General features: G+C 29.3%; 1 protein-coding gene and 1 non-coding gene across 4 annotated transcripts; one reads left to right on the top strand and one right to left on the bottom strand.

The window, feature by feature from the left end:
* Positions 1-3,947: 3,947 nt before the first annotated feature.
* On the top strand, positions 3,948-13,306 carry LOC130935929 (UMP-CMP kinase 3-like). Of its 3 annotated transcripts, none has more exons than XM_057865855.1 (9): positions 3,948-4,003; positions 5,284-5,333; positions 6,748-6,799; positions 7,044-7,161; positions 7,571-7,727; positions 7,830-7,910; positions 8,009-8,116; positions 8,211-8,282; positions 12,953-13,306. In XM_057865855.1, the coding sequence occupies exons 2-8, from the start codon at positions 5,304-5,306 to the stop codon at positions 8,277-8,279; spliced, it is 615 nt and encodes a 204-aa protein (XP_057721838.1). In that variant the 5' UTR covers positions 3,948-4,003; positions 5,284-5,303; the 3' UTR covers positions 8,280-8,282; positions 12,953-13,306. The 3 variants fall into 3 exon arrangements, with proteins under 3 accessions (XP_057721838.1, XP_057721841.1, XP_057721839.1); XM_057865858.1 differs by lacking the exon at positions 12,953-13,306 and adding an exon at positions 8,417-8,798; XM_057865856.1 differs by having other exon boundaries at positions 3,970-4,003; positions 5,263-5,333.
* On the bottom strand, positions 8,689-8,761 carry TRNAK-CUU (transfer RNA lysine (anticodon CUU)). The gene has a single exon. It is a non-coding gene; the product is annotated as a tRNA-Lys (tRNA).
* Positions 13,307-21,776: the final 8,470 nt, after the last annotated feature.

Genomic DNA, 21,776 nt, shown 5'->3' on the forward strand with positions numbered 1-21,776 from the left:
GGGAGAGGAAAGAGAGAGAGTGAGAGGGGAGAGAGAGAGTGGGGAGAGAGAGGGGAGAGAGAGGGAAAGAAAGAGGGAGAGTGTGAAAATTAGTTTTAGCCTATAAACCAGTTTAAACTGGTTTTTTTAATTAAAACCAGTTTTATTTTTATGAACTGGTTTAAACTGGTGCACTGTATTATAAACTAGTTTAGAACCAGTTTCATATGTGACAAAGCAGTTTGGTTCAGTTTTTAAGCCATTTAAAATGGTTTAGTGCAGTTTCAGTTCAGTTTATAGAAAAACTGAACCATGCACACCCCTAATCTAAATCACCAACTTTCTTTTCCAAATTCTAAATTGGAGATTGGACTTATGCTCGAAATTAGGGTGGTGCTTCTCCTCTTCCTCCTGGCGGTGACGATGCAGACGACAAAAAGGAGTTGTCGGCAACGAGAGTAGCAATCAGGTAGTCCAGTGAAGAAAAATGAGTTTACCTCTATGATTGATTAAATAAGGTTGAGCTGAGGCAAGAAGGGTGAGTAAGGGAGGATGAGGGAAGTGATCAGGTGGTGAGAAAAAATGATAAATGTGAAGATGAAGGGCTAAGTTAAGTGAGTAAAGAAGAATAAGAGAGGAGAGAATAAGGGGCTGAGTTAGGTGAATGAGGAAAAATGAGAGTGAGGAACTGAAGGTTATTAGGGTTGATTATAGTTTTGAAGAGGTTAGGTTAAAGAGGTTGAGTGGAGAAGATGATAGAGAGGTTACTTTGAGAATTTTAAAAAAATTTAATGGGGTCAATTTAAAATTTTACGATTGGATAATTTTGTCAAATAATACCTATGAAGCCCGGATACTTTATTTAGTTGCCGTGTCGGTGTGTCGGACACATTTCGGATACGACACACGAAGACACTCGTGCGACATACGTGTCCCCCGTGTCCAAAAGTTTTTTGTAAAAAAAAAAAACCTAATTTCCACCTCCACCCCTAAACCGTCTTTGACTCAGTGGCTCCATACCCACTCATCCTCTCCTCACCGCCAGTCTGCTTCCACCTCCAGTCGTCGCTGCCACCTCCGGTCATCGCCGTCGTGGGTGTTCGTCGTCCCTCACCACACCCACTCACTTTCAATCTCAGCATCTCTTCTTCACTGTCGTTACTTCTGCGTTGCTCCAGTTCTCGTTGCCGTGTTCGCCGCCTCCCCGGTCGCTACTTCTACCGTGACCGTTGCGCTGCTTCCGTGCTCTTTTGCTGTGCTCTTCTGCGTCCTCCATTTCAAATAAGGGAGAATGTTTATTTTTCCATCAATCAATTTCTAGTTCTGTATTTCTATTTTGCTCTGGCCTCTGTGATTCTGATGGTAGAGGTGTCTTTGATGATTATGACTCTTTGAATGATAGAGGCATAGTTGATGCAAAATCTTGGTGGCTAATTCATGGTGGTAAAGCAAAAAATTTTTCAACCCATTGCTCTTAGGCTACTAGGACAACCATCTTCATCTTCTTGTTGTGAAAGAAATTGGAGCACATATTCTTTTATTCATTCCCTAAAAAGAAACAAATTGAAGCTTAAATGTGCAGAAAATTTAGTATTTGTCCCCACTAATCTTCGTATTCTTTCAAGAAAAACTCTACAATACAATAAAGGAGACACTATGATATGGGATATTGGTGGAGATTTTTTCACCAATTGATGAAGAAAATAGTGTTTTTGAAGTTGCTCACCTTTCTCTTGATGAATTGGAGTTGAAAAGAGTGACTTTTTCTAATGATGAAGGTATCAACCATATATGATGGAGAAATAATATGACTTTAGATAACTTTTTTTTTTTATGTACATGTGTTGTACAAAATTCTTACTATCTCTATTAAGACATATGAGTTTAGAATTTTAACTTTTGAATACTTATACACTTATGGAAGAAATGCATATTATATGGTTGTTTTTGAAAATATCTCTATTAAGACATATCTATATTTAATAAATATATTATATTATTAATATATGCGTGTTTCCATATCCAATAACTTTTTAGAATTTACGTGTCGCGTATCGTATCGTATTTTGTATCCGTGTTCGTGTCCGCATTTATGTTTCATAGAATAATACTAATATTTTGTGAGTATAATATTAATTTAATTTTTTGTTGTGGTTAGTTTTTTTAACTCCAAAATCTTTATGGTAAAAAATAATTATAAATAAATGCGTCAATCAAAGTACTTATCAATCATTATTTGTGACTAACAATACTTTCACGATAAAAGGGAATAGTGTTATGGCATTTCTTTATTTAGTTGAAAAGACAAACTCAATGCGAATAGAACTTACAACTTTTTATTAGTATTTTTAGTTATTAATTTAATTTTTTTAATTTAATAATTTAATAATATATTTTTAATACACATTTGTAAATATTATTAATTAATTATTAATAAAAAACAATAAATTATACTAATAGTTTAATATATTCTTTTTAATTGAATAGAAAAATATTTATAATAATTTTATTTAATTTTCTACCATAGATTAAAGAATAGAGGGAGAGGAGAGTGAAACAATATAATTATTTAGACGGGTTAATTATTAATTTAGTATCTAAAATATTTAATTACAGGCAAAAAATTTTTTGAAAGATATTATCAATAAACTAAAATAGTCTTTAAATAATTTGAAAATACAATAAAAAGAACTAATAAATATTATAATTTTTGTAAATAATAAAAAAAATTTATATTTAGCAAACGGCTTGTCTATTATATTTAAAGTTCTGTGGCAATATTTAAATAAATATTTAAAAGGTACATAAAAAATTGAAGCAAAATTTGATCTTTAGCTTTTTCTTTTTATTTTTCAAACAAACAAATGTGGTCATTTACAATAATTTTTTTAAAAAAAATTTACTTGACAAAAAATTATCAAATTTTAAAAATAAAAATATTTTATTTTTCTAATAATGTTTGTAAAAATTTATATCAAAATTTAATATCTAAAGTCATTTTTTAGAATATATATTTAATATCTAATTCTTTTTATCGTATTTTTTAATCTATCGAAAACTTATTTTTAATGTTTTTTGGGATTTGTTTTGTCAGCATTGTAAATTTTTTGATACTATTTTAATAATTTACTCTTATTTAGACTATATTAATATTAAAATTTAGCATAAAATATATTTTATTAAATGAAAATTTCCATTTATTATTAAAAGATTTGTTAGATTTACGTAAAATATATTTACCACTTATTATTAATAATTTTTTTAATTTTTGTATATAGATCATAGTAGAAAAAAGAATTCTTCTCTCACATTAATTAATTACTATAAAATAATTTAAAATATATTAAAAATAACGAATGAATCTCATTATTATAATTAGGGAACGGTAATAATATGACACTTCCTATTAATATCACTTTTCTATTTTATCATTGTAGGTTATTTTTTGGGTATCATTTCTGATATTTATAGTAATTAAATTAATTTAAAATTAAAATTTATATTAAATATAATATTTAAAATAAGATTGATATTAAAAAAACGTATTATTTTTAAAAAAGACTAATTAATTGCTACTATTTGTATAATTTATTGAATAAAATAATTAAAAATAATATAAAATTTAAATTGAGTTGAAACTAAATATTAGAATAATAAATTTTACGTTGAGTCTCAAATTAATTTTTATTATATATAATTTCATAAATATTTGTGTAGTTATTTATGAAATCTAAAATAAAATTGAACTAAAATTAAACATGAAAAAATGCTCTCAAAATAAATTAATAAGAATAGATAATAATTTAGAAAAATCAAACAAAAAATATATTATTAATTATGGAATAAAAAATTTATATTTCTTGAAATATCTCCTTTTGTTTTTACACAGTTTACACTTCGAATTTGCCGCCTGGTTTTGGTCGTTGTTTTTGGCCGTACCTTGAGTCTTCAATAAAAGCGTTTTCAATTTCAATAGTAGCAATGACTTGTATCCTCTTTGCAATTTCTCATCTTTCCCTAAACGGTAAGCTCTCTCTCAAATCTCAATTTCAATCTCCTCTTTCAACTGTCTTTTTTCACATTCTCTCATAAAGATTTCTCTGATTAGATCATAATAGCATGATGCCATGATACGAAATATTTTCTTTTTTAATGAAAACATTTATTTCTTTTACCATAAAACAATTATTTCTAACCTTTTCATACCCTGTAAAGTGCAGCGAACCTATGGTTTATTTTGTCTTTGTCTTAAAGTGTAACATTTATTAGCTGAGCTTTTCTTAGAATTGCACTTGATTTGGGAATTGGGAACTCTCATTAATTTTCTTGCTTCAGTTTTGGGAATTTTCCTTGTTGCTTTTTGCGGATTTTTTTTAAATAAAGAATTTAAATATGTTATTTAACGAATATAAATAATTTGTAATATATTTACCAATTTTTATTTCTTTTACATTTTTATTTATACGGTAAACGAATTAAAATTGCTTATATACCATAAACGAGAAATATGAAATTTGAAAAAATATATATTTCGTTTATAATGTAAACAATATATGTATATTATTACAAATAAAATTACAATTAAAATAATATTCATGGTATGATTTGGATCGATTTATGAAATAAAAAATATTTTTTTATATTTAAACAATTATTTTTTTAACAAAATTAATTAAACGGTTAATTTCTCCTACAAATTTTTTATTTTTTTGACGTTTTTAATTTAAATTTAAAAATTAATACTTAAGAGAATACATAAAAAAATTAAAAAAAATTAAATTTTTAAATTTTTTTTATATACTCTCTTAAATATTAATTTTTAAATTTAAATTATATATATTTTAAATTTTGTTTGTTGTATGACTATTTATCACATTAAAAATGTCAGAAAAAATAAAAGATTTATAAGTTTGTAGGAATAATAAATCTATTACACTGTTAACTTTCTTCCATTGTGAGGTCTTTTATTGTATTTCTATTTTAGTTTCTTCTTTGATAAATGCACTTTCTAGGTAATTTATATTTTGCAATGGCTAATTTTCTTTTGGTTCAATTTAAATACAATAACTAACTCTGAATAAGTAGATAATTCTAGAATAATATTTTGGATCAAGAAAGTGGTGAAGTGGTAAATTAAGAAAGTGGGGGTAAATTTCATTAAAGTTAAAAAATTAATAATAATTAATTTCTTACTTTACTATTTTACCAATTTTTTCATTTTAGAGGATTCAAATTTTAATATTTATTGTTATATGAATAAACCTGTGAGATATATTTGTCCAGATCCTACTATTTTGATTGTAGATACTACTAAATAGGCAATCATGGAAACAGCTGATGAAGCTCGAAACCAGGTATTGGTGGTTACTTATTTGGTGTTCAATGTTCTGTATTTAAATTTGCTCTTTTGGAAATCACTTAATATAAATATTTTAATGTTTTTCTTATTGCCATAAAGAATATGAAAGTTTTTAACATTTGAAATCTTCTGAGTTAAAGCAAATCCTAAAGGTTGAGTAGTGAATTTTCAATCAATTGAGCAGTGTCTATTTAGTTCCTTCACGAAGAAAGGTTAAATTACATCGACCGGTCTCTAAATTTTTAGTGAAATTGTAAATTAGTTTTTACATTTTAAAAATTTGTAATTGGATTTCTAAAGAGAATTAAAATTTATAATTTAGTCTTTACAAATAAAAAAATATTGATTTAATAAAATATTCTCAGAATATACTAAAAATATTGTTAAAATAGAGAATATGCTTGATTTTTGTGAATATTCCGGTAAACCTCTGAAATAGACTGTAGCTGATTCCAAGAATACTTGGTTTTTTGAACCAAGAATATAACTTCAACATCCGGATATCTTCCTGGCTTAGAGCAGACCCTCCAACTTTGCTCCAAATTAAATTGTAACTTTATAAGAAGTTATTTAAAAGTTTATAGAGAAATTAAAAAAAATAACTTCTCTCATAATATTATTATTTTTTATCACATTTTTATAAAATAAGTACTTTTAAAATTAAAAATTCAAACACAAAATAACTTATTTATAAATGCAACCATTTATTTTTTTAAGCTACATTTTAAAAACGAACTTAAGCTGTTTACTTAAACTGGCTAAACTTCTTAAATAAGTTCTTTTGAAAAAGAAGCTTAAAATATAAGGACTTTTATTAATAATAACTTTTAAATAAGTTATTTTGTGTTTGGAAAGTTATTATAGAAGTCTTTGTTTTAAAGTTGTGTATTAAATAGGAGTGATAAAATAGCTTTTGAAAATAGGAGAAGTCGCTTTTTTTAATTTTTTCAAAAGCTCTTAAATAACTTTTTGAAAAATTAAAAGTTTATCTAAAAAATTATACCAAACACTATTAATGTAACTTTTTATAAGTCAAAAATAAAAAAAAGTAGTTTTTTGGTGTTTCCCAAAAGAACCTTAGTATATAAAAAAAAGAGGTTGGGATAGTTTTTAAAAAGGAGAAATGATGCAACTTTTTTTACGTTATAAAAGAAACTTTTTATCTTCTTTCGCTTCTTATCAATCACTACTAAAGTATTAATACTAAAAATAAAATGTGTACAAGATAACAAGAATAGTGTATACAAAGATGGTGCATATAATATTATTCTTTTAAAAGAGTGATATTTTTCGAAATATAAAAGTTATACACTGAGTAGGAGAATTTGCCTTTATTATATGAATACGTACAAATATAGATTTATAGTACATTATTACTGTTTTTCTCTCATTTTATGATCTGATTGTAGGGTTCAAGTGTAAGCATTTTAGAGAAAAATCCTAAAGTTGTTTTTGTGTTAGGTGAGCCCTGACTCATTACATTCAAATTAATATGTTTTTCATGTTCTTCTCACAAGATATTCTGCTCCATTTATCTAATCTTGTAGTACATACCTATACAATCCAAATATAATACAAGTATACAAATATTTCAGAGAGTGTGTGTGATACTGTGATGTCACCTTCTTTATGTGTCATATACATATTCTGTTTTCCTTTTGGTTTGAAGAGTGAATATGTGTCCTGAAAAATGAAAATGATGCAGGTGGCCCAGGCAGTGGGAAAGGAACACAATGTACAAACATTGCCAAACTGTTTGGTTATACTCACCTCAGTGCTGGAGATCTTCTGCGAGCAGAGTCCGAATCTGATTCGGAAAATGAGTATGACTTATGAGTCATTCAACCATTCTTTGTCTCTCTTAAAATCGTTTGAATTCAATTTACTATATCATTGTTATAGCCATTTGGTTCTCAAGATTATAAAATGTGTTCAATATCAATGAAGCATGATTAGGATTAATAAAATTATTAAAATCCTAATTATCATGTGTATCATCTTTTGTGATTTGTATTCATATATTCTTCTTTTTTAACTCATTATGATAGTATATTCTTTTGGCCATACTTTCCAAATTCATATTTCTTTCTATACAAATTTTATGTTTTTCCCCTATACTTGGTATTATTCCTTGTCAATTTCAACAGGTAAATTCTATTGTTCAAGTTTGTTAATTTTCTCTTGGGTTTATCTTTTCAATTCCTTTATTTTATTGTGTTTGACACTTGACAGAATAATGATCAAGAATGTGATGAAAGAAGGGAAAATTGTTCCTTCAGAGGTGACAGTGAAGCTTCTGCAACAAGCAATGTGGAAAATTGGCAATGACAAATTTCTCATTGATGGCTTTCCTCTTAACGACGAAAATCGGGCAGCATTTGAGAATGTGGTAAGTTCCTTTCTAAATTCTAAAAATGTTTTAATTTGTTTGATTTGTTTTCCAAAACAGATATATATAATTCTATCATCTTTTAATTTGTTTGATTTGCAGACTGGAATAGAGCCAGCTTTTGTTCTGTATTTCGATTGTCCCGTGGAAGAGATGGAGCGGCGTCTTCTTAATAGGAACCAAGTTAGTTTTGTCTTTCCAGAAAAAAAAAACAGATAACTGTTTCTTCTAATTTTTTTATGGTTATCAGCAAATTCATCTTTTTTTTTTGGATAATGAAGGCAAGAGAGGATGACAATATTGAAACAATAAAGAAGCGATTTAAGGTTTTCTTGGAGTCTAATCCACCCGTGATTTCTTATTATGGCGAGAAAGGAAAAGTTCGCAAGGTATTTGGTATCTTGTTGCTGCAACCGCAAGTGTTGATAATTGAGTTTTAAATGCTTTGTAGTACTAATGGAATAAAATTTTGCTTCTTATTAGATTGATGCAGCAAGGTCGATTGATCAGGTTTTTGAGTCAGTCAAGACAATTTTCGAAGCACAAGATTAAATGGTAAAACCACTATTTTAGATGCAAAAATTTGGTTACTGAAAAGAAGCTTCGCAAATCAATAATATAATTTTATTGGAAGTCTCTTGTGTGTTAGGAATAAAGTTTGCTTTTGAATTAGTTAAAAATGACAACAGGATACACATGTGATCAGCAAGGTGGTGGGTGTCGGATACAGAAAGAAAATGCAGGATGATAGTGCCCTGAGAATGAAATTATTATTGCTAAGAATTCGCACAATTGATCAATGATGAAACGTAGTAATTAGTATGGTTGGCTGACTTCAATTCTATGGTATTTCATGGTTGACTGATTTTTAGCATGCTTGTGTTTCTACTTGAATAACATATCAATGCTTTTTCTTATATGTATAAAGAGCAGGGGAAAAATAAAAAATATAAAACATTAACGCCCACCGTGGGGCTCGAACCCACGACCACAAGGTTAAGAGCCTTGCGCTCTACCAACTGAGCTAGACGGGCTTTTGATATTAAAAATTCAAAACTTCTGAAAAGTCTCATGATTATTAAAAAATCAATTAAAGAAAACCATATCAAAATTTCAATGAAAAAGTAAAGTATATTAGAATTAATATATATAAAGTAAATAGCTATTTTTAGCCACCAAAATTCTGAACGCTGATAAAATTAATCACAAAAAAATTAAAATTGACTTTATATCCATAAAATATGAGTTTTTGTAAAAAAAAAAAAATTCAAATTCTAAAAAATTAAATAAAAATTTTAAATTATCCTTTAATATAACTTTATCCTAACTTCTGATTTTATTTTACATTATTACTTTTCTAATCTCAAATCATACCATCTTTTTCATCCCCAACTACTACTTTTGCTACACTCATCACCACCCTTCCTCCTCCATCTGAGTAGGCCTTCTTCACAATTTTATGTTGCCGTGCTTGATGTGGGAAAGTCAATGCCACCTACGCTGCATGAAGGTGCCTTCCACTGACGCTGCCGAAGATCGTCGATCTCCGTCGTTGCGCATGCCGAAGAAGAGGTAGTTCGATGTATCGGTCAGCACCGACGTCACTAGGGGTTAATTTGGAGAAGAGGATACAGGTGGCGATGGCGGTGGCGGCAGCAACAGCGTCGAAGCATTTCCCGCCGCGGTCGGGGATTCACGCTGAAGATGATGGGATCGATGCAGTGAGGGAGAAGTTGATGCTTGATTTAAAGACTGAGACTCACAGGATGAAAGATGCGATTTTGAAGAAGGAGGCGGTGGCGGTGGCGGTGGCGGTGGCTACAGAGAACGACGATGTCGACGTAGTGGTGGAGCGAATTGTGCAATAATTTGCACCGATGGTAATGACTAATGCGGGCGGCAAGGACGGTGGTGGTTGAAATGAGGTCCTGGAATCTGAGGACGAGAAAGGTTGCATATAAGGATCCGGCGGTTGTTTGTGGCGAGGAGGAATGATAGTAGCTACGGATGAGAGGGGTAGTAGAATTAGAATTGGGGGAGTGATAATGTGGAATAAAATCAGAAGTTAAGATTACATTATATTAGAGAATATTTTTAAAAATTTTATTTAATTTTTTAAGATTTAAATTTTATTTAATTTTTTAGGATTTGATAATTTTATCTAAAAAAATTCATCTTTTATAAATATAAAATCAATTTCAATTTTTTGTAATTAATTTTTGTGAATATTTATATCTTTAATTGTAAAACCCGGTTAATTAACGGCTAATTAACCCACAAATGAGAATTTATTCTAGAAAGCCTAAAATGTGATTTTTATGGCTAAATGTGATAGAGGAGATTGAGACGAGAATTTCGGTACCAATTTTATGGAATTCGGACCAAGATTTGACCGAACGGTCCAAACCGGGCCAACCGGACCCAAAGTGGGCCCTTGGCCCAACATAACTAAACCAAAACCCTAGTTTTCAGCACTCTCTCTCCTCACAACACACTCAAACACGCTGAAATGGTGGAGAGGAAGGGAAGAACACTCTCTCAACTTATTTCTCTCACTTGATCTTCAAACCACCATAACTTTTGATCTAGAGCTCCGATTGCCGCTCCGTTTGCGGCCACGCGTTCACCGCGGAGAGCTCTACAAAACCCATATAATTAATCTTGAGGTAAGCCACGTTTTGCTCTTCGAAATTCCAGCCTTGTTTTCGAGTTTTATGAGCAAAAATGTTGAGATTTTGGGCTCTTTGATGTTATAGGACCCAACTCTCTAGAAGGAGAAGGTTAATCTTGTCTCCTTGGACCTTAGGTGAGGTAAGATTCTCAACCCTAGTGTAATTTGTGATTTTATGATGTTTGGGTTTTGAGATGTTGTGTATGGGTATGATGATTGTGGCTTAGGTTGTGTATATGTGAATATTGGAGCTTGATTGGTGACTTTGGAAAGCTTAAGAAGGGATTTGGTGGTGAAAAATCTGTTCTTGGAGGTTTTGAGGCCTTGAGAGCTTGTGGATAAGTGGTTTGGAAGTGCTCCGGTTGAGCTTGGGAAATCGGCTAAGGTATGGTTTCGGTTTCCCGTATCTAATATGTAATGTGGTAGGAAATACTTAGGCTAGTGGCCCTAAGATAGGCATTGAATGGTTGATGTTGTTGAATAATTGAGATATATGATGTGGTCATATATGAAATGATGATTATTGATGCCTTGATGATATTATATATGAGAAATATGCATGTTGTGATATATGCTTGATGATTGGTTATGGTTGAATTGTGGGTTGAACCATGTTGATGGTGAGTATGATGTTGATTGTGTACAATAATGATTTATTGGAATTGGTGTTGTTGAAAATTGGCATGAGAAAGAGTATATGATATGTCAATATGTTACAGTTTGAGTCACTTGGGTGAAGTGGGTTAAAATGATGAGATAGTGATTTTGTGAATTGTGGTAAAGTGTCAATGTGTGAGTTGAGGAGGCTTGATGTTGAATTTGATATATTTTGATTGATTTCAAAGAAAAGGGATGAAATTGGCATGTTTTGATAGATTTTGAAAAGAGTTGGAAATGACTTGTTTTGAAAATGGCACTTTGTGGTTTTGTATGAAAAATATGGTTTTTGGGCATACCTTGACGGGACATAACTTGGACTACGGATCTCTGTTTTGTGCCAAATCTGTTTAGAAATGAAATTGGATCTGGGATGTCCATGCTGTTCGAAGAACGGGTGAAAAACGATTTAAAATGAGGAAGTTATGTCCGTCGGAAGATTGGGGGTTGAATCTGGGAATTCTGCAGCTTTTAACTTAGAAATTTTTTTAGCAGAATGACCCCTTGCGCGTGGGCGCACCTGCCGCGTACGCGCCGATCTTCCAGAAAGCGCCATCCACGCGTGCGCGTGGTGTGCGCGGGCGCGCCGATTGTGCTGCACCCAATGCTCAGCTATTTTCCAGAGAGTTATGCCAGAACTGTGCCAGTGTTGTGCCTGGGGCACGAGAACACCCACGCGTACGCGTGGTTGACGCGTGCGCGTCGATTGGCAAATTTTTAATCCACGCGTTAGCGTGCATGACACTTGCACGTCGATGAGTTTTTGAGGCCATCCACGCGTGCGCGTGGAGTGCGCGTACGCGTGGCCCTGTTTTCATCCCAAAGTTGATTTTTGAGTTTTAAAAGCCAAATCTCATACTTCTAAGCCTCCGATCTCACTATTTATATCTTAAATCATTATGATATGTCTAGCTATGAGAAGAAAGGCTAGTGAATGTGGTAACTTGCGAGCGAAGCAAGGGAAAAATGAATGATCATTGAGGATCAAGCATGATTATGTGAGATGCGGAGGATGGTGGTGGAAGTGCTTGTTATGCCATGGGCCGAAAGGCCGTATTTGTTAATGAGATGGCTGGTTATGGATTTAACCGTGATGCCAATAGGCTGGTTATGGATTTAACTGTGAGCCGGAAGGCTAGATTATTGCCGTGTTACGGCGGAGCCATGATTATGGCCATGTACAAATGCATATATGCTGTTGAATGAATTGTGAATGTTGTACTTCCACTGTTGGAGATGAGAGTTTCCCTGGGAGGAAGCAGTGGCTAGCCACCACATGCTCCAGGTTGAGACTCGAAGCTCTTTTGACCCTATGTCATAAGTGTGGCCGGGCACTGTGAAAGACCCGGATGAGCTCGCCCCCGTAAATATTCACCAGTGAGGGTGATGGATATAGATCATGATTATGATCAAGTTTATAACGAGTATAACTCGAGTTGGGGATGCGTGACAGAGGGACAGTCCAATGGTTAGCTACCAGGACTTGTCGAGTTGGCTCTATAACCGACAGATGATATCATCAGCCACTAGGAACAGGCATTCATCATATGCATACTATATGAATTGTTTGAGATTGCCTATTTGACTGCATATTACTTGCTAATTGTCTAAATGTCTTACTTGTTCCTAATTGTATATTTCTTGTCTGATATAACTGTGTTTGCTACATTATACTCCTGCTGGTGGTTGGGAGGTTTGAAGGAATTGGAAAGGGAAGTAGTTAGACTGAAGTATCTTTAGTCAGATGCCCTTTTTGGTTTAGCTTTTATAAGCTTTGAATTATCTGGAGGAAGTTCTAGGATTGCCTTCGGCTTTCCTCTATTATTATTATATATGTGGAAGCTGTTACCATGCTGGGGACCTTGGTTCTCACCCATGCGGATTTTGTGGTTTTCAGATGTAGGACGTGAGGTTTCCCGCTGAGGCATGCTGGAGACTTCTAGATTTGCGAAGATCCTTTGTTCTCGGGACTATGTTTTGGTTTATATGTTTTGCTTAGATACTTTTATCTCCATTAAATAATACAAACTGTGATGACTCCTCTTATGGGAGATTTTGGAGAATAGGTTTTATGTAATTGTGTCCCTTTGGGTTTCCTTTGGGGTTTTCATTATTTTATCATATGTATATATTGCTATGCTCGGACCGGTTATCTTCGCAGCCGGATCTTGAGTCTTGATATTCCTGTTTTTGGCACTCCTTTGTATATATATAATCTCGCGTTGGTTTACCCTTGTTCGTTACGTTATCGATCGGAGTGTTGCGCTTTTGAGTTGCGATTTTTGTTTACCCCTTTTTCTACAAAGGCTCCTAGTTATAATCAATCATTCATACTACTATACATACTAAATTTTTATTTTAGAGGTTGTAATACCTTGCCATCTCTGAATTATGACTTAAGCATAAGACTCTGTATGGTAGGGTGTTACATTAACTTAGACTAAGACTCTGTATCGTAGTTTTAACTTAGACTAAGGGAGATATTATCAATTTTTAGAGAGTAGCTTCTTACAAATATAACATTATACGATCTAATCATTATAATTCGGTCATAATTAATCATAAATTTGTTATATTAATAGATTACGGTATAAAGACAGAATTTTAGTTTTCAATATTTATTTAAATAAATTAGTGAATTAGATTGATCTAAGTTAGTTTTAGCTATAGTTAATTGGGGTATTTTACTATTTAGATTGAAGTAGTATAAAGAGAAAAAATAATTTTTTTTATAATTATTATTTATTATTTTATTGCTATTTGAAATATGAATTCTATCTTTTTTAATTTTTTTTTATTTCATAAAAAAAAAATTTGTCAACTTACATCTTTATTATATAATTCGTCTAGTTAAAAAATATATAAACGGCCATTTCTAATTATGATAATTTATAACTACGTAATTGCATTCAAGTAAAACGACTCCATCTGTAATCACAATTCTTTGCAAATAAGGCAACTCTTGAACAGATAAAGGTAGATAAAAAAAAAATCCTCAGAAAAGTTTACTCATGATTTTGAAAACTGGACTAGAACTAAAACTTGACGCTATAAATTATTTATATTCGTAAATAAAATATTTAATTAATTTATTTAAAAGATACTGAGAAATGCAATTATCTGGATGCCCAACTATATGAACAAACAACCTAATAGCATGATATCTTTTAAGAATAGTATTATGACATAATTTGTCATCTTTCAAATATTAATTTGGGCTATGGCAAACGTATAATTATTGAATCTCGTTAGAGAATTAATGGAGTATTTGTAGAATATGTATAATGAGTTATTTATTTGGTTCAATATGAGTTAAAAATGAACATTTAAAATAAAATACTATTAATTTTTCAAACACAATACACCTATATTATTCAGAATAACCATCCAATTATAATATCTGATCTTCTATTGAATCGAACATCCCTATATTCCTATTATATATATTATACAGATATTTTATTGACTTTCTATACTCCCTCATAATTATTAGAGTCGTGTTATCTTTGTGCACATAATCACATAGAGGAGAACAATAAGTTACGTGTTGCCATGTTTTTATCCGTTATAAACGGACAGAGACAAAAAGACAAAAGGCAGTAGTGAGTTTAAATAACCCACGCCAAATACTTTCTAGATGGAACTTTTCCTTTTCCTTTGTTTAGTTTTTAAACTTTTATAGATGCATAATTAGTTAAGGAAAATGCTACACAAAAGTGTGATTTAATTTGTACACACTCAAATATATGATATACGACTCGCCATGTGAGTGAAGTAGACCAAAGGCCGAAACAGACTTGCACACATGCAAGTAATTTTTTTTCCTCTAATGTATAAACAACTAATGATTGTTGTGGAAAATTTGAAAACACACGCAACTAATTTTTTTTCCTTTAATGTATAAATGGACATTTTCTACTTTTCAATAAAAATGATTAGTTATTTGATAAATTTTAGTTGTATAAATAGATATTTTTATTTGTTTGATGACAGGATGTCCAAAAAAATTTGCGTGTGTACCTCGTTAAAATTTTCGCTTATTATGATTCAGTCAAATAACTCGTGAATCACTAAAAATGTATTCAAATAATATTGTCTGTTCACAAAAAATATACTTAAATTTTGTTATCGATAAAAATATACGCAAATAATTTAAAAAAATTAAAAACTAAAATAATTCAGTCATAATAACTAGCAAAAAAATTTTTAATTTAACTTTATTTATATAGCTTCTTTATCTTTTGATCTTTTATTTCGCCCTCTTATTACTCAATTTATCACCTTATATTCCTAACTATTAGAATATAACATATTAATATTGATGAGACTTTCTATAATTTAATTTTTATATATACTATTACACTAAAGACTAATCATAATAATATACTTTAAATGTTATTAATGTTAATTGATTTTTTTATAATCACTAATTTATTATTTTTTCATTGTTTCACTGCGCCTACGTAATATTGATTTTTTAACACAAATATTTTTAAATTTTAATAATTTGATTGAAAAATATCAAATACTTAAATTAATTTATTCAATTAAAAAATGTACTCATAACATCCATAAATTTATATACATAATATCCATAATTTCATATTAATAACATTCATAATTTCATACATATGATGTCCATAATTAATAAATTTTTATAATTAATATTACTAAATTTTAAATTATGTGTCTTATTATAATTTTTAAATTATTATCTCATATGTGTACTAATAAATCATGATTTTAATTATTTTAATATTTTTTATTTAATATTCATATATATATTTATTTATTGATTTTAATATAATGAGTTAATAATTATTTTAAAAAATTTATTTCTTAATTTTTGTTTATATTTTATTTTTTGTTTTTTTTTTATTTTCTAATAGTCTATATGTAAAATATGAGTTGTATAGTAGAATTTGTTAAAATTTTTAAATTTAACATCCAAATATAATTTTATATGTATAATATCTATAATTCTAAACACATAATCTCTATAATTAATAAACTGGTGTTAATTAATTATTAATTATTTTATTTTATAGGTCAAAAATTAATGATTTTCAATAAATAGAAAGTAAAAATTTTAAGTTGTTTTTATTTTTTATAAAATCTATTGAGGTGAGTTGAGATTTTTTAGGATTAAAAATATCAAAATTTAACATTTTTATTTGAGAAAAAATTTTAAAATTATGAGTCTAATAATAATGAAAGTATTTCTTGAGATTTAATTCACATTAAATTTAGAATTAACTTTTAGTGTAATTAAATGAGAGAAGATATATAGTTATAGAAAAAAATTAATTGTGTCAATTAAGTTCGGAGAGTAATTCACACTTTTTTATAAGTGCAAATATTATTGATGATGTATTTTTATTTATTATCTATAATGTTTTGGCTACCTAGCATTACTCAATTTAAAAATATGATAAAAATATCTAACATTAAATATGTATTCTTAAAAAATATTTTAAAGATTAAATTTTGATGCAATTTTTTGCAAACATTATTAAAAAATAAAATATTTTTATTTTTAAAATTTAGTAATTTTTTACTAAATATATATATTTTTGTGATTTTTTTTTGTCAAACAACCAATAAAACTTTTATAAAATAAAAAATATAAAGATCAAATTTTTATCTAATTTTTGTGTATTTTTTAAATAGTTATCTAAATATTTCTATAAATTTTTGGATCAAATGTATAATTGACTTGTCAAATACAAAAATTGTTTGTTATTTACAAAAAATAATATTTTTTTGAATATTTTTGTTGCGTTTTTAAATTATTGAAGAACATTTTTATCGATAACAAATTCGAGTGTATTTTTGTTAGCAATAAAATTATTCGAGTATATTTTTGGTAGTTTACCCTTAAGAAAAAGAGTGATGCTTTCACTGGAAATTTAAGAATATTCTAACAAGCTATATGTTGCAAATTAATTTTATAATATTATGAAATTACTAATCCCAAAAGTTTAAGCTGATGGGAGAAGTATATGAATGATTATCTCTAATACTTTCGCTCAAGTAAGATCCTCTTTTGGATTTATTTAATTTTTGCATATGTTTTTTTTTCTTTTTATTTGTCTTGTGTTTTTTTTTAATTTTAGAATTCATCAATAATCAAATTATAAATCCTTTGAAGATAAAATTTTAATACTATATCATAAAATTATTCATTTTAAAATTTAAATTGACAAAAAAATAACATAAATAATTTTATCTCTAACATAAAATAATAGAACTCAAAAATAATATTGTGAGAAGTTGATATGTATTTCTCACAAAGTGCAAAATGTTTAAATTCGTCAACTCAATCTACAAAAGCATGTTTTTTTATATTTCAAAAAATTAAATCTGTTATTTCAGTATGTGAAAAAAAGTTTCTTGCATATTGCAAAAGCCGAAAAAGAAAAAGAAAAAATTTTTGTAGACTTCAAGAAAAAATACTATTTTTGAAGATGAAAAAATATTTAAATTATTTTACATATTATTTTCTCCTAAAATATTCAATTTTCTTTTAGAGTATTCAATCTTAAAATAAATAGGATATTGATCAACATTAATTATCTTTTATTAATGATATCAATATCTGTAAATAGAATACTTACATTTTATTGATTTCATAATCACTCAGTTATATAAATAGTACTATAAGAGGTGAAATTAGATAGAATATTAGAAAAAGACTAAAAATATTTATACAATAAAATAAGATTAAAATAAAATTAGAAAAGTCATTGCCTCCTTTCTTACTATGTAACTCCGCTCCTGGCGACGTTATCATATTTTTCATTTTCAAATTCACCAACTAAGAGAATTTTTTATAACTCAATACATCTTTTCATTTATACGGAAAGATTATTAAAGTACATGGACTTCAAGTCTTTATATAAGTAAAATATGATAACATACTTAATTGTTAAAAAAATTTATTATTGACTATGAACAACTAAGTATGAGTTATAATAGAGGTAATGAAACTTGTAAAAAGTTTAAGTTATTATTGTTGACTACTTTTAGCATGTAGTCAAACTTTACAATTCATATTTGACTTTTCATTCTAAACACTTCTAGCTTATTGTAAGCAATTTGTAGCATTCTTGAATTTTTTTAGGATTTTATAGAAAACATCATATGAGTTGTAAATTCTCAAATCTTCTAACAACTTGGTCATATATAGAATCTTCTAGTTTCTTATACTTTTATCCAATTTAGCAACTTGCTTATCTCATGATCATTCATGATAATTCTAATATGGAAGTGGATACAAGTTGATTTATGTTATCCAATATTACCTCTCTTAAATCAAACTTGTAGAATTTATCATTTTAAGCATCTTCTTCAACTTGTAAAATAACTTAGTCTCCAATGATTTTTAAAATATATCTGCAACTTATTCTTCAGTTGGACAGAATTTGATCACAACTTCTTTTTCATTCACCAACTCTCTAATTTTGTAAAATCGTATATCAATATGCTTTGATCTTCTATAGAATCCTGGATTTTCGCAAAGTACAATAGCTGACTTGTTATCACAAAATATCGTTGTTGGAGTACTTTGTTTCTCATTCAATTCCTCAAGAGTTCTTCTTAACCAAACTGCTTGCATTGCACAACTTGTTGCTGCTATATATTTTGCTTCTGCTGTAGAGAGTGTTACTACTGATTGTTTCTTTGATGACAATGAAATTGCACCATAACTAAGGTGAAATGCAATTCCCGAAGTACTTTTTCTTGTCTCAATATCTCTAGCCCAATCACCATCAGGTGTAACCGACAAGATTCACTTCATTAGTATTTTCATAATAAATACCATCATTTAAAGTACTTTTGATATATCGAAGAATCCGTTTTGCCGCTTGCAAATGGTTGGTACAAGGCTCCTCCATAAATCTGCTAAGCAAACTAACTCCAAACACAATATCTGATCTGATTGCACTTAAGTACATCAGACTTTCAATCAAGCTTTTGTAACATGTGGAATTTATTGATCTTCCTTTATCTCTTTATCTTCTCTCAGCAACTTGAACTTCTCTTCGACTAGAGTAGGAACCAGTTTTGAATGCTCCATCTAAAATTTCTTCAAAATATCATTTGCATATTTCTTCTATGAAATGAAGATTCCATCATCTTTTTGAACAACTTCGATGCCAAGAAAATAAGACATCAACCTCATATCTGTCATTTCAAAGTGCTTTATCAACATCTCTGAATTCTGCAATTATCTTTAAATTGTTGCTGGTAAAGACTAAATCATCAATATAAAGACACACAATCAAGATATCTCCGAATTCAACGAACTTTATGTAAAGAGTATGCTCAAATGCACATCTTCTAAAACTATTCTCAGTGAAATAAGAATTAATCTTCTTATACCATACGTTTGGTACTTGTTTCAATCCGTACAAGGTTTTCTTCAACCTGTAAACTTTATTTTCTTCTCTAGAAATCTCATATCTTACAGGTTATTCAACGTACACTTTTCTAAAATACCATTTAAAAATACTGACTTAACATTCATCTGATATATCTTCCATTTATTTTGGACCAAGAGTGAAATAATCAAACTAATATTGTCTAATCTAGCATTAGGAGCAAATACTTCAAAATAAACAATACTTGATTTTTGTTTGTATCCCTTAGCAACTAATCTTGCTTTGAAACGATAAACTTCACCGTTGGGTTTGTACTTAGTTTTGTAAACCCACTTTATTCCAATCGATTTCTTATCTGCTGATAAATCTGTCAGCTCCCATGTGTCGTTCTTTTCAATGGCATGAATCTCCTCATCCATTGCTTTCTTCCAATTTTTGTGTCTAAATGCTTCTTCAAAGTTTAACGGCTCACAATTTTAAAATAGATCAAAATTTATGATTTTTTCATCAGAAGGATCGTTGTCATTGCCAACTTCATAATCTGCCAATCTAGTAAGCAGTCTTTGCTCTCTTTGCGATCTTTTAGATGATTTTAGTTGTTCAATTGTGTCTGGTTGTCTTTCTTCTTCATTATTACATGTATTTAAAATTACAATCGACTACTTTTTTGTCTTTGTGACCCATCTCACATGACTTTCTCGTCAAGCGTAACGTCTCTGCTGATGATCACTTTCTTAGATTTTCTGGATTATATAACTTGTATGCTTTTAAGTATGTGCTATAGCCGATAAAGATACACTTCTCGCTTTTATCATCTAACTTCTTTCTTAATTGATTTGGTATGTGGGCATAAGCAATCCACTCAATGACTTTGAAATGATGAATAAAAGGTCACTTTTCACCCCAAGCTTTTTCTGGAGTTTTATCAGGAACATTTTTTGTTGGACACCTGTTTAAAATATGAACTGCTATTGTGACTGCTTCTATCCAAAATTCTTTAGGCATTTGTTTTGACTTAAGCATACATCTGATCATATCTATGATGGTTCTATCTTTTTTTCAGCAACTCTATGTTGTTGAGGAGTATATCTAGTTGTTAGTTGGTGTTGAATTCCATGTTGCTTAAAGTAATATGAACATTTAAGATATTTTGTTCTTCTGTTGTTCTGAGAATTTTGATTTTACAACTACTTTATTTTTTGACAAACGCCTTGAATGTCTTAAAGACATTACATGCTTCTAATTTTTTTTTCAGAAAGTATGCCCATGTATATCTACTAAAATTATCAATAAAAATGATAAGTACCTGCTACCACCGTTGCTTGGAACCTCAACAGAACAAAGATTTGAATGCACAATTTCAAGTGATCTTCTGGATCTCCATGACTTTTCTATAGGGAATGGATCTCTGTGCTTCTTTTTCAGTTGACAAATTTCATAAACACAATTGAGAATATGTACATGTGATAGACTAGAAACAAATCCTTTTCTTGACAAGTAGTTTAGGCCAAAAAATGAAAATATCCAAACTGCATATGCCATATCTAGCTATCATCAAGTATCACAGAACTCATGCAAAAAGGATTAACATGTTGAATTTTCAATGAAAATATTCTGTTTGAAGTCATCTTTGCTTTATCTATATACCTTTTGTTGTTATCAAATACAGTGTAATATCCACGATAAGTTATCATCTTATATCATTTGTCAGATAACTGCCTAATACGCAGTAAATTCTAATTAAGTTCAAGAGTATAGAAAATATTAGAAATATAACTCAGAGAGCCATCCTTCATTCTAATTGGTATTCGTCATTTTTCTTCAATAGGGATCTTTGTAATATTTTCAAACTTTAATACTAGTTTAACTGAATCATCTAATGAAAAAATAACTCTTTTCTACAAGACATATGATTACTGTAAGTATTATTTAAATACCATATATTTTCATCTTTAGCACATGAATCACTTGTAAAAAATAAAGTCTGAGTGTACTTGGATAATCATTAGTATTTTATGCTAATTTTCTGCAACGTTGCTTGATTATTATTCATCATTTTGAATATGTAGTCTACTATTTTATGTCCAAATTTTTCACAATGAAAGTAGTTGAAATTGATTCTTTCTTGATAAAAAATTGTCTTGACCTATTCCTCAGTTGATAAGTCTAAAATTTGTTCCACCTCTTCTTAATTAGATGGTGTAAGATTATTATAATTTTTTTTATTGTAATTTTCATGACTTCTACCTCTAGAACTTTCTCTACCTCTATTTTGAAAATTGAAACAACGACCTCATCCTTCTTGCCTTTAATTATGTAACATTGTTTAAATTCACT

Source organism: Arachis stenosperma, chromosome 6 (assembly GCF_014773155.1).
Source record: "Arachis stenosperma cultivar V10309 chromosome 6, arast.V10309.gnm1.PFL2, whole genome shotgun sequence".
Classification (NCBI taxonomy): domain Eukaryota; kingdom Viridiplantae; phylum Streptophyta; class Magnoliopsida; order Fabales; family Fabaceae; genus Arachis; species Arachis stenosperma.